Source organism: Lontra canadensis, unplaced genomic scaffold (genome assembly GCF_010015895.1).
Source record: "Lontra canadensis isolate GAN:19392208 unplaced genomic scaffold, GSC_riverotter_1.0 scaffold27, whole genome shotgun sequence".
Classification (NCBI taxonomy): Eukaryota; Metazoa; Chordata; class Mammalia; order Carnivora; family Mustelidae; genus Lontra; species Lontra canadensis.
Genome location: NW_022631021.1, coordinates 6,473,157 through 6,486,208, shown reverse-complemented (window position 1 = coordinate 6,486,208; position 13,052 = coordinate 6,473,157). Strand labels below are relative to the sequence as shown.

Here is a 13,052-nt window from a genome sequence, read left to right as displayed (position 1 = left end):
AAAAACCATATTAATTTTAAAATGTGTTATTATTTCTTTCTGTTACAGGCAGGGCTCTTGATTCCCTTTCTTTTTTTTTTTTTCCCCTGGCATTGTTTTTGTGCATTGTTTCATTATTGCAGTATGAGAATTGAGCAGTGGGCTCAAATGTGTCACATTTCAGTGCATAGCAATTTATGTTGAAAACAGAAATTTCAAGGAATTTGTAACATGGGGCAGCAGCTCCCTCTACTGTTTCCACTGGACAAGCTCTAAACAAATTTCGTAGCCTTTGGAGGAGTCCAAGCTATGGATATTCTGTGTCTGAGGATTAATTATAAAGGTACATGATTTTCAAAATTGTTTTCAGTGGTGTTTTTTGCATTTTATGCTTATCCTATCCTTTAAATGCAAATGCTATTTCATCCACAGTCACTTTCAATATGAATTTGATATACTGTTGAAGTGCAAACCCTTAGCTCATGGATATCTAAAATGCCCATCTATTGTAAAATGCTGATAAAACACTACAGTGATCGTTTTGTGGGAGCTGACTCCAGTGCAATTTATGCTTCTTTTCTAAAACCACAATATGATTTAAAACAAATACAAGTGTGTTATTTCTGTTTTTGTTTTAACCTCGGTGTAAAAGAACTTCTTTTACCTTGAAAGCATGAGTAATTGCACAGTTTGAAAATTATGTTTGTACTGCCTTATACACAGTTAAAAGAGTAATCTAGGGTGTAGTATTGAATTCGTTTATTCAACAAATAGTTACTGAGCATCTATCATGTGTGAGTCACTATTACAAACATTGTGCATACAGTAGTTTCAAAGAAATGCATAGTGACAAATAGGCTATAGACAAGGTCTCTCCCTTAAGTAACTTATACTCAGTTGTGTGTTGAGGGTAGCAGTGGTTAGAAAGAAATTCGACAAATAGCAAAACAATTTCAGTTTAGTAGGAGGTGATACAGGGGAACTAACTGGGCAATGTAAGAGGAATTTGGAAGAGCTGTTACTCTAATTAAAATGGAACAGGTGGCATCTTTGAGCATTTAGATGACATTACTTGAGAAGGAGCTAGCCCATGAGGGTCAGAGCAAGATCTTTCCAACCAGAGACATTAGGATGTGCAAATGACCTGAGGTGGGAATGAGCTTGATGTATCTAATGAGCATAAAGGATCTAGGAGAAAAGGGGGGGGGGGCAGGAAAAAAAGATGCCTCCTTTCTGGTAGTTCATGGGTTGGGTCAGATGATTAATCATAGCAATGGAGATTATAGGCCCTCAAAATACCATAGACCTAATGGATTTCTGTGCCATATCCTATTATCCATGCATTTAGATCTTCCATCTCCAGCTTTATTGGTTATGAACTGAGAACTCAAGATGCAAAGTTATTGTTTTCAGCGAAAAGCAAGGCCCACCTCTAAAACAAGTTAGTACCCCAAATTCATTTTGGACTACTGAATAAAGTGGATGACAAGGAATATCTGATTTTTAACATTTAATTTCTGGTTAAAGCACCCTGAATGTAACTATATACATTTTGAGGTTCATCATGTCTAAATGGGAATCCAGTTCTCATTCTTAACATCCCTTTTAGAAACCTTGAACTGATCAGGGTTTTATCATGTTTCTCAGTTTTCCTTTCAGCAAAAAACCCTCGGTCTCTTTGGTCTATTAAATGACTAAAGGCCATGTACTATAATGATAATCTCCTCAGAGAAAATGAACCTAACCATTTATTTCAGTCAATGGGAATAGTAATTTCCCTTCTTAATAAAAATAAGATGACTTCCTCAGATTTAAAAATAAAGACACATAAGAACTATAAAATGGAGACAGACATGGCCAGTTAATCATTTTTATTACCGCTTGTTCCCCCACTAGGGTCATGGTCCTAGACTAAACAGCTGTTGCCACATTGCTGAAATTCCACGGTCACCTTGTGTGGCCGCAGAATGCATAGACTTGCGTGTGAAGCAGCTGGGGGTTTCAGGTTGAGAATTTGAAAACTAGCACTTGGGTTCAATTCCCCAATTACTTCTCTTTTTCTGTCTCTATGAACAGCAGCAGGAAGACATTATTAGTCACTTTCAGACTTCCTAAGTTTTTGCTAATAACAGCCATAATCTGGAGGAAAAGGATTTTATCTTCTTAGAGCCACCGACTCTTCATCTTGGATTATGTTATTGAAACCAACTATTAGGACTTCTGAATTGACAGGCATTGTGTATCGCGGTCATGGAACAAGATATTTGATATCCTTGATATCTGATCATTAAATTTGCTATTAGTTGGGCCAACGCATGGATTAAGCACTATTTCTTTGTGGTGGATAAACATTAAGGTTTTAATGAACCTGACTGGCCTTTGAGAGATATTCAGAAAGGGAGACTTGTTTCCGAAATAATCTTACAGTTTGTGTTTGATGAGATCATTTCCAAAAAGTATTTCCATACAGTATTTAATTTTACCTCTGTATGACTTTGTGAGGTAGGCAAGAAAAGATTATCTGTGGTTTAACAAGAACAAGGCTCTAGGCCTTCTAGGGAAGAAGACCTAGGGAAGATCTAGGGAAGTAGGGTCTCACTGAACTCCATGCAGTCAGTTTTCTCTGCTCAGCTACTACCTAGTAGAAAACTGTTTGGGTCAAAGGTGACTGGACAAAAAAACAAGTTTTCAGCAGTGGAACTGAAACGTGGAAGGAAATATGGTAGAAAGGACTGGAAGGGGCTCCAGCTCTACCTGTAATTTCATTAAAAAATAAAGAAATCTGAAGCAAATATGGCAAGTGGTTAGGATCTGACAATATTGGATTATGGATTCATGAGAATTTATCGTTTTCTTCTCTATGCTTTCAACATGCTTAAAATACTCCAAATTACTTTAAGAAATAAGAAAACCATCCTCTGGGCTGGGTTAACGTCAGGGTAATATCACCAATAATTTATCTGGTCTTGAGTACCAGCATCTTCTCTTTGCCTGAAATCCTTTATAGGGAACTAAGTGTTTTAAACATAAAATCATTAAGTATTTTTTTTTTCTAGAACTTCACTGAATGTGCCTTTTTGTAACCTTGGGGTTCAGTTGAGCCAAAATCATCAGCTGCAGATGTATCATTCTTAAAACCTAGAGATCGTAGAGAAACCTTGATGTCACACGATTGAGTTGACGTAGAGAAAATAATCATGCCAAAGTAAAACCTACAGATTGTTCGTTTTGCTGTTTCCCAGAACTGTCCAGAATGTCCCCAACTATTCAGATTTTACAGTTCTTGGCCTCTGTGTGACTTGGCAGCATACAAGCCGGTGCCATCAGCCTGGTTATCTTAAGTCCCAGCAGTTTGCCTTGGAAACCGCATCTTCTCCGCACAGGCAGAGATGGTTGTCATCCTAACCAATGCTTTTAAAGAGAGTGAATGTTATCACTTAATTACATAAATGAAAACTCAGAGCATTGATAGGTGCAGACTGCGTAAGCCAGCTTTGCTCCCGATTTGATTCCCGAGGTCACACGAGGGGGCGGAGGCACATTCATTCTCCAGGTATGGTTTTTGCTGGTGGTAAGCTTTGGGGGACGCCACCGGATACAAGTAATTTGTCTCACACACCTCCGTTCTTACTAGTTTTCAAACCCCTGTGGTTTTTGTCACCTTGTGCGGGGTCAGTGATGTTGTTTCTGTGGGGTGGCAAGCCACTCTCGAGGTTCCTGCTGCTCCTTGTACTGCAGGGAGCTGACAAATGATATTTTTCCTTTTGCAGGACATACTGGGGAGAGATAAGTATGAAACATTTTATGGATGGTTAAGCAGAATAGCAGTGTTGGGGGAGGAATCATTATTTTTCTAACCATCGTGCCATGGAAATCAGTCAAAAATGTCCCATGCTATCAATAATGCAGTGGGCTTTATACCAATTAGATTGATTTATTTCACAGTGTCAGGAAAAAAAAAAAAAGCTCTTTTGAAAATGATTTTTGTCTCCCTTGGAAAATAAAGTGTTAAACGTATGAGCTTCATAGCATAATTTAGAAAATCTGCTTTTATGAAATGGGTTAATTATACCCATTGAATGCATTCACTGTCACAGTCTCATCCTCCCACTCCTGTTCCAAAATGACAAGTAAAACCAGGGACTGTGCAATTTTGGAAAACAATCAGGTCACATATTGAGTATTTTGCTTATTCATACAACCATAAACTGCCTATGCTTGAGTTCCCTCAATTACACAGCTCAGTATGCAGGCCAGAAGAGACAAGCCCAGCTCAAGTGAGCGCTTCCTGGAAAACACAGAGGAATGAGTTTGAAAAATGTCCAAAGTGGCAGATGTGAAAAATTCTCATTCAAGATCCAGAAGCTGCTTTTGCTGCAATCCCTCACCTGTTAATCGCACTGCTTCTGAACTTCTGAACCAGGGATGCTGGCAATATCTTAGATTGAGATACTAAGGAGCTATTGATCTTTCAAAGGATGGTGTAGGTATATGCCACTGTGGGGGGTGGGGACTGGCTCCAACAAGAGAAGATGGATCACATGGCTCCCAGTGGGACTCAGAATTTCCAGAGACTCACCAAGAATGAACGTGTGGCTGCTGGCTTCTAACAAAAGTACTACTTTCATTCGAGGATGTCCCCAAAAGATGTCCTTAATGAATGCTTAAGCCAGGGTATTGCTGGATCTCTTAAATGCTTCAGATTTCAAGAATTCTAATACACAAATCTCTCTTCCACAACAAATACAGTGGCACTATTGTAGTCTTCTTTGAAGGGTATTTGGTTTTCTCTACTAAGTGTGACAACTTTCCCATGACTGTTCCTCACTGCAATTTCACGCTCATAGAATGTCAGCCTATCAACATCATCTCCAAGCAATAGTACTCTCTTGATCAGCTCGTCTTTTTCCACCAACTATGACCATTTTTATTTCTCCTTTTCTTCTACCATCACATAAATACTAGGCCTCATTTGGTGTTATTTGAATTCCAAAAGGTATTTAAGATGATTACCATTGCTTGCTTGCTTGCCTTCTTTCTTCAGAAATCTCCCTCTCCTGATCTCTCTCTAATCTAAGCCCTCCATGATTTTAACAGTTCTTGTGTCTGTATTCCTCTCTCTTCTCCTTAACCTTCTTCCACTCTGGCCACTTTCCTCTTGATCTCTTCTTGTCATCCAAATCTTTGAAGATGTGTGTCTATGCTACCTCCGAGAGCTGTCTTTGCTTGGCCCTTACTGATTCTGTATCTCATTAAGGGATTTTGTGATCCTTTATCATTGAATTCCCTACTTGAATCTTAAAACCAGCTTTAAGATAATGGACATTTTATTTTCCTATCTGGCCACCCTCTCACTGTGAAGCAGATAAAGGAAAGTGTCAAAATATCAAAGCTATGAGGTCAGGTTGACTTAGGTTGGAATCTGGCTCTTACCCACCAAGGTGTGTGACCTTGAGTAAGATAGTTAACCTTTTGTTATATGTAAAATAAGGATAATGCTTACCTCGCTAGGTTGTTGTAGAGTAAATTGCAATAATACATGTCCCTGCCACACATTTATTAGTTTCAAAGCCTAACATTTATATTATTAATATTACTGTCATTATTTCATTTTATCATTCTCTGCCACCTGCTTATTATTTTCATCTTTCTTTCCCTGGATTTCATCCAGGGTCTACCATTTCTGAAACGAAAATGTTGATTGATACTTTGCCCGCTTCGTACATTATCACCTTCATGTAAATTTTTCTTCTTTCTGCTTCGCTCCTCTCCTGTTTTTCTCTATTCGAGTCTTTACAGAGTAAAGTTCATCTAAGAATGTTAACCTAAGTATATTCATTGACATATTAATCATCCAAAAAAAAAAAAAAAAAACCTCAGTAGATTGTATCAGTAGATACAATTTTCAGTGTGGATGAAAAAGTCTATTTAGGGATGAGGGCACTTTGTGTTGCCTGATTTTGTCTTTGTGTATTGGCCAGATAAATGAAATATGTCCTGATTCGCTTGAAACCTGACTTGCCCTGAGCTTATTCTCACTGAGTCCTCATCTCCTAAAACCAAAGTTAGTCTTAAGACTTAGCACCAAAGAAGCAATGTCATTCCTCAGAACCTGGTGCCAGAAAGCAAGATCCCTGGGCTGATAGTGGGACAAGCAAGGAATCAGCCCTCAGGGTCTTCATCTTCCTTTTTCTGTACCACTTTCCTTTGGGTGCTATCTTCTCCTGTCCCTACTCCCAAGTACCATGCCCTTCACTCTTCTCTTTCTCTGTCCCGTTCAAGATGGTCTCAGGAAATATTTAATAAATGATCCATAAGAATATATTAGAATGGAACAACTCTTAGACTTGGTTCTACCATTTGCTTATTTTGTGATTTAGGGTAAAATCTCTCCATTTTTCCATGTTACACGAATACTATAATAATACCCACTTTAGTTATTATAAGAACCAAATAAGATAACATCTTTTGAAATCACATTACCCTGACATCCAAGAAAATACATGAAAACAAATTTAGGATTATCCAGAGTTGTATAAATATGAAACATTAGTATTACATCTCCTGGGAACATTTGCATTTGAGCTGGTGATAAAACCCAAAAAATAAATCAAACTTTCTCTATGAAGTTTTAGAAATCAACCAGAAAGTGGGTGAGATATTCTCAAGAATAAGAGCTCCTTTCCAGGAATCTTAAATGTCACCTACTACATACTACCTGGCCACATTCCCGTTGTAATCCCAAAAAGGAGAGTTTGAGGAATCTTTGTTGAACTGTATACATATTTCACTTAGCATAATCCCCTCCATTTACTCTATGTTGACTAACTGAACATAATACAAAAATAAAAAGAAATAAAAAGAAATGTAAACATAGTACAAACACTCAGTGAATCTTCTCTTGGCTTCAGAAATCATTATTGTGCAGTTTGAATGTTTTCAGAAATTTTGAGGGGTTGGGGGGGTGGAGTCACTAAAAATGTATAGCAGAAGCATTTTCAGAAAAGTAGTCCACTATAAAATTATAACTGTGTAACTTACATAATTAAATCTTGAGAAACAAAAAAAAATTTCATTTAGAGAGAATATTTAAGATAAATAAGAGGTTCTATGTTTAAAAGAAAGAGGAATTGATTTCCCAAATATTTTCTATCTAAAGACTATTACTGATTTTTCTCTCAGAGTTAGAATACAACTTTCTATGTTGTAATTCTGGCCAAAATACATCTATAAGCTCTTTCCTACTTAACTAGAGCTCACTGAGGCTTTGTTTGCAATTACTTAGCCAGATTCTTAGATTAATCAAAATCTGTTGGCCCTATCTTCTTTGAGTTTGGAAGCAGCAAGACTTATCTAGGTTTGGTACCACTGATAACTGAATCCAAAACGAACAAGCAAGAAGTTGGCTTTCCCCTCATATTTTTTCTTGGAGAAACAATAATTCTAATGAATTCAGCAAACCTTGTGGAGATAGGAGAGATACTATGTACCACATCCAAGTTATGATAAGAAAAACAGATTGATACTCCTTGTTTCATTCCAACAGGAAAGCAGGTGTACACAGCCCCCATAATCAGTGTAAATGGGCTTTATATATACTAAGTTATATATAATATTATAGATGTAAATATATGAGAGAAAACATTAGCTTTTCCAGTGATTGCTGTATATTGAAATATGCTTCATCTTAACATTCCTGTGAATGAGTTTAGGCTTCCTTGTGATATTTTTTTTTAATACCAAGCAAGAATAATTACAGTTCTCTGCCTTTCTACCAGCCATTAGAAATGGAAAATATTTCTTGAAAATTAGCCCAAATGACTTTCCAATAACAAGCTTTCTATCTGTTCTTACTGCAAAGCTTTTTTTTTTTTTTAACGTGTTTTGAAGATCGTTGATTAGCACAGCTTTCCTCACAGAGGTTTTGGTATTTCGAAGGTTGTAACTGAAATTAATTGGAAATCCACAGGGCCAGAAGACAGTTGGTATAAAACCTGAAAATATATATTTGTGAATCCTGAAAGGAGCCCCTAATAAGAGATTGAACAGCTATGGGGCATGGAAATAAGGGGCACCCAGATGGCTCAAGAAGGCTTAGCTAGCAGTGATGAAAAACTCAAGAATGCTTTTAGAGAAAAGGAAAAAAGGGAAATGGTTCAGGAGGGAGGATTGGAGAGGAGGCAGAGTAACTGTGGAGCCATGGAGATTTTGATTCAGAAAACTAGGGGGTGATAAAGCCAAATCAAAAGGTCTTAGCCCTGACTTACATAGAAAACTTAAGCCAAAGACCGGGGAAAGGGGAAAAAAAAGAAAAAAAAAAAAGGCAAAAGTAGAATTCTTTGAGCTCTGTGTACTGCATGAATTGAAAAGTAAAAGTACAGCCAAGACTGGGTCTGAAGAGTGTAGTTTTTAATATGGAAATCTCTGGCCATCTTTTAAACTTGGGGAATCTGTAGGAATGGAATGGAATGGAAATCTGCTAAGGTGAAGATAATGCAAATAGCTCATTATTTTCACACTATGCATTTGATGAGGCTGGTTTCAGATATCACGCTATTTCTCTGTTTTCTACTTCTAGCAAGATTTTAGTAAAAACAAACAAACAAAAAAAACCTTTAAATGCTATCAACTGTTACTGAGAGTATATGCTCCCAAATTGAATGTAGCATTAATTCACTTCATCACACCAGGTATGGTTCTGTGCAGTAGGAAACAACTTCAGGATCTCTACCCAGACCAGGTTTATAGACCTCCCAGATAATTACACAGGAGCCCAGTTGTGTTCTGAACAGGTGTGTCTCCCTGGAGTTCATGTGCATTTTAAAGATTCTCTGTAACTGGGTACTCATCACATTAACCATGATGTCCTATGTCTCCCAACCCAATACAGGGAGAGTAGAGCTGAGCTGCATTAAAGATAGACAGACATTGTATAGCCATGATTTCTGTATAACTGTGTATAGGTCACTATCATGAGCAAGGCAATGGGACATTTTTTTTTCTTTCCACAATCCTTCAACTGGTTTTCCCAGTGGAGTTCTGCGAGCATTCGCAGAGGCTGACGGTGCCTCCCTAGCTAGCCTTCATTCTCCACTTGGCTTTGGTTATCTAAGCACCTCCTTAATGAGTCTTGATAAATGCAGACCTTAGAGAAACTGACCTTTCAAGTGTCCTGGAGCATCTACTAACACCATGTTGTGCCAGCAGACCTGTCACTTACCACAAGTCTTTAACTTCCCCTTTCTCAGAGTTGATTGATAGTCTGTAAGACTGACAGCTCTTACTAAACTTGGAAACAAATGACTCATTGGATCTTTTCCAGCCATGCATTGTACCAGAATAGAAAAGAGGAAAACAGCACATCTCTTGGAGATGTGACTCTAGGACAGCCAACTCTAAGACCCCAGGGTCTATCTGGGTCTTTCAACAGTCAAGAGTTGCTCTGGGCATTTATATGCATAGTGTTTATCTCACTGTCACTCTCCCCACATTGATTGAGGTGGGGATTTTCTGCCATTTACAGAGCAACCCAGGGACCCTCTGACTGCAAGGCAGAGGTAGACTGCCCAAGGGCTCTCCACTGGTGTCTTCTTTCAGTCATTGCACGGTTTCTTTAGCCCTCGGGGAGAATTAGTGTAAAGGACTGCCTTCAGGGTAGATGGTTAGCTGTAAATCTCTGTTACATTAAACCTAGAATCTGTCATACCCAGAGCATCCTACTGACTAAAAGAATAAGAAAGAAAATGCCATCATAAATGCTCAGCGGTAGATTGGGTAATAGAGCCTAAGACTTCAGATCTATCCCATTTGGAGCAATACGTCGTTGGATACATTTTATGGCAAGAATAGAACATATGGAAATGTGGAAGTAACTTCTATTAATCTTGTATATATCTGAGTCATTCTGTTCAAACTTTTCTATTGGCCAGGGACTCTGTTCAATGAGCTGTGTTTGCTTTTGTTTTTGGAAGGAGAAGCAGCACTGAACCCTCCTACCCTACCCCCCAGGTGTACGCTCCACAACAAGGTCAGGATCCTGGGTGAGGAATTTGTTCCAGGTTTGTGTAATACAGCTATACACTGTGAGCAGATAACCAGTCTGTTAAGGAGCAGACCTAATTCTCACCCAATTTTTTCCCTCCCATTATTTTTACTATTCTCCTCCAGGCTGCTACCTGTTCTGTGCCAGGTAACCCCCACCACACTGCTCACTCTCCTGTTTATCTTTCCATACTGCCTTTCAGAACCCCCTCAAAGGCTCCCACGTTTTCTCTGACCACCTGCTGTCCACCCACTGCCTGCAAACAAAGAGAAGATGCATTTTGAGTATAGCTGTGGGTTGGGAGGAATTGGGGGAATATTTAGGCATAATATCCCTATCATGAGTTGTAAGAATGTGTGAAGATAGGTGGGATGTGCAATGAATTATTTGGGGGGCCTCCTTCATCTACGTGGTGGGACTACATCTAAAGGCCAGTAGCTTATACCTTCCCCTCCTGCAGCAATCACGGTGCTGGCTCCTTAGAAGTGCTATTTCTGTTGATTTTTTTTTTTTCAATTTCAGTATGTTAAATAGAACATGGGAGATACTCTCTAGGGCACAGTCAACATGATTAAAAAATGACTACAAAATAATTCTAGGCTGTGAGTGTGCTTTTAAGTTAAGATAGGAGAACAGATGAGAACTGAGTTTAGGTCCAGGCTGCCTGTGTTCAGTATTAGTCCTGCCACTTCCCAGAGGTGTGACCTTGGGCCAATTAACAATTTCTAACCCTCATTTCCTCTATCTTTGAATAGGAAATAATGATGGTATATACTGCTCAGTGTGACTGTAGGGATTAAATGAGTTAATCCACAGAAGATCTCTGGCATATGCCTGGCACACAATAAGTACACTATAAATATTTGCTATTCTTATTTGATTGATTCTTCTGCTCTATTTGAGAGATTGTATCATTCTGCTATATTTGGGAACCCTCATTATTAAAAATTTCAATGAGGATGAATGTGTATGAAGCTAAATTTGTCCACCACATCACTATTCTTTGATCTCACTGGCCTTATTATGAACACACATTCACCATTCACCAAATGCCTGCTATGCATATGCCCATAAGCCACCTGTTGCTGCTATTACAATACGATACCTAAAATTTCTCCCTGCCCCATAATATAGCTGCAGAAAGATCAATGCACAAGCAATCTCAATCTTCCTGATTTTTAAGAACGAGTTTTTAGTTTGCATCTTCTTGGCTAGAAACTTTTTGCAACAACTCCCAACCCAATGATTGCTTTCCTCATTACTTCATCTAACTGACCTAGAATACACAACGCTGGCTGATAGAGAAAGAACAGGAAAAAAATAGAGTGCCATGAGAATTCTTTTCTGACATTAGCTCTGTTTTTAGTTCAGCAAGGTAACAGCATCGTTTGTCTTTCCAATCATACTTGGCTCCATTACTCATGAGGCCTATTATTTTCTCAAGAGTTATATCAAACTGCTTCCAGACATCCATCATTACATCATTGTGTCCTCTGCACTTAGCGGCACAATGCAAAGGTCTCACATTAGAAAATACCTCCAGACAGAAGCCGTTCGTAAGAAATACCAGTCATAAATGTTAACCGACATTAATTTTTTCAGTGTACTTAAGGTGTTTCTCCTATCAGTGAGTATAGCTAGTAATTGTTCCTTAAAATTTTCTTCCCTTTTCAAAGTTTTTATTCCCTTGTAAAGGAAATAATTTTTATATAACAGTGATGTTTGATTTGCTCAATCATAGTCTTTCTTTGTGTTATCTTTTGAGGTAAAATGTAAAGAACTTTGCCTCTGTAATATTTTTCCTCCTCTGAGGAGTTTTCGAGGTCTAGATGAAATATGCAGTCTCTTTTCTGACATTGCTGACTCTCTCTTGGCTTGAACTACTTGATTTAAAATAATGCTAAGCTTTGTATTTTCTTGTGGCCCTCTCCCCAAAATGTACTCCCTGAAAACTCAGAAACTCTTCTCTTTTTCTCAATCTGGAAGTTTTAGGGACAAACGAATGTCTTCTTCCCTGTCTACCCAAAGCTCAGCATAGCGCTTAGGGAACACGCCATGTCAACAGAAGACTTTGAGGATCTGAATGTCTTAAATCTGAGGTTTTTGAACAGATGTCTTTTTCTGGCCTGAAATTCCATATGCAGCCATTTTCACTCAGCCAGTTCAAAAGAATAAAGCAACAGAAAAAAAATTTTTTTCCATATTTTCTCAGTGAATAACACATGGGCACACATTTCTATAATATATTGATCAAAGCCCTATGAGAAGTGTCAAAAATAAACTGAACCTACAGCCTCTTCCCTGGAGGAGTTTTACAGGTACAATATTTTTTAATAAAGAATATGCTGATGGCTGACCTTCTGGTGAAATGCTACACGTTCCCACTAAGGACCTCTCTTTGGATTCATGCAGGATTTTACCTACAAGTACCTTTTGGAGCCTGAGAAGTTATTGCTTCCTCTAATTCTCTATCAGTTAGAATATTTGACTAAAGATATGCTTCCTTTTTCTTAACTGTAAGATTTCAAGAATTCTTAGATACATTATTTAAATTCGTATTGTTTTGGTAAATGTTTACACCTTTCTCCTTGATTTATTTCAAATACAGGGACCTCCTGGTATACAAGGAGTACAACAGACTCTTGGAAATTATAACAAGGTATGGCTTCCCTTCTTCACATCGTACATACACAGACATTTTATTTAATCATATTTTTGAAAAAAAAAAACTTAATTCCTAATCGCTCAGACTCTGAAACATGATAACATGTTTCAAAAACATGTTATCACTGAAAGTATGTTTCCAAAAAATGTACCTTGCTCAGCATCTTTTCACAAAAAAAATAAATTTTTTATAGATTAAAAAAATTACTTCAAAGTTTGCAAAACTTAATGCAAAAAATTAATGCCAACCATCATGCTTCACCATTGATACTGTCATAAATCCAGTTTCTCGGAGGGTAGACATAGATTATTTGCTGCCTTGAAGCTCGAGTAGCAAATAGGTAATAGATTTCTTATCAGAACCAAT

General features: G+C 38.0%; 1 protein-coding gene across 6 annotated transcripts in view; it reads left to right on the top strand.

Annotated features, from left to right (window-relative positions):
• Positions 1-13,052, top strand: part of COL19A1 (collagen type XIX alpha 1 chain) — a 312,492-nt gene that overhangs the window by 218,718 nt on the left and 80,722 nt on the right. For all 6 annotated transcript variants that reach the window (XM_032864437.1, XM_032864441.1, XM_032864440.1 and 3 more), the window contains one exon: positions 12,630-12,680. In XM_032864437.1, the coding sequence (XP_032720328.1) occupies positions 12,630-12,680 (51 nt within the window). The remainder of the gene's footprint in view (positions 1-12,629; positions 12,681-13,052) is intronic.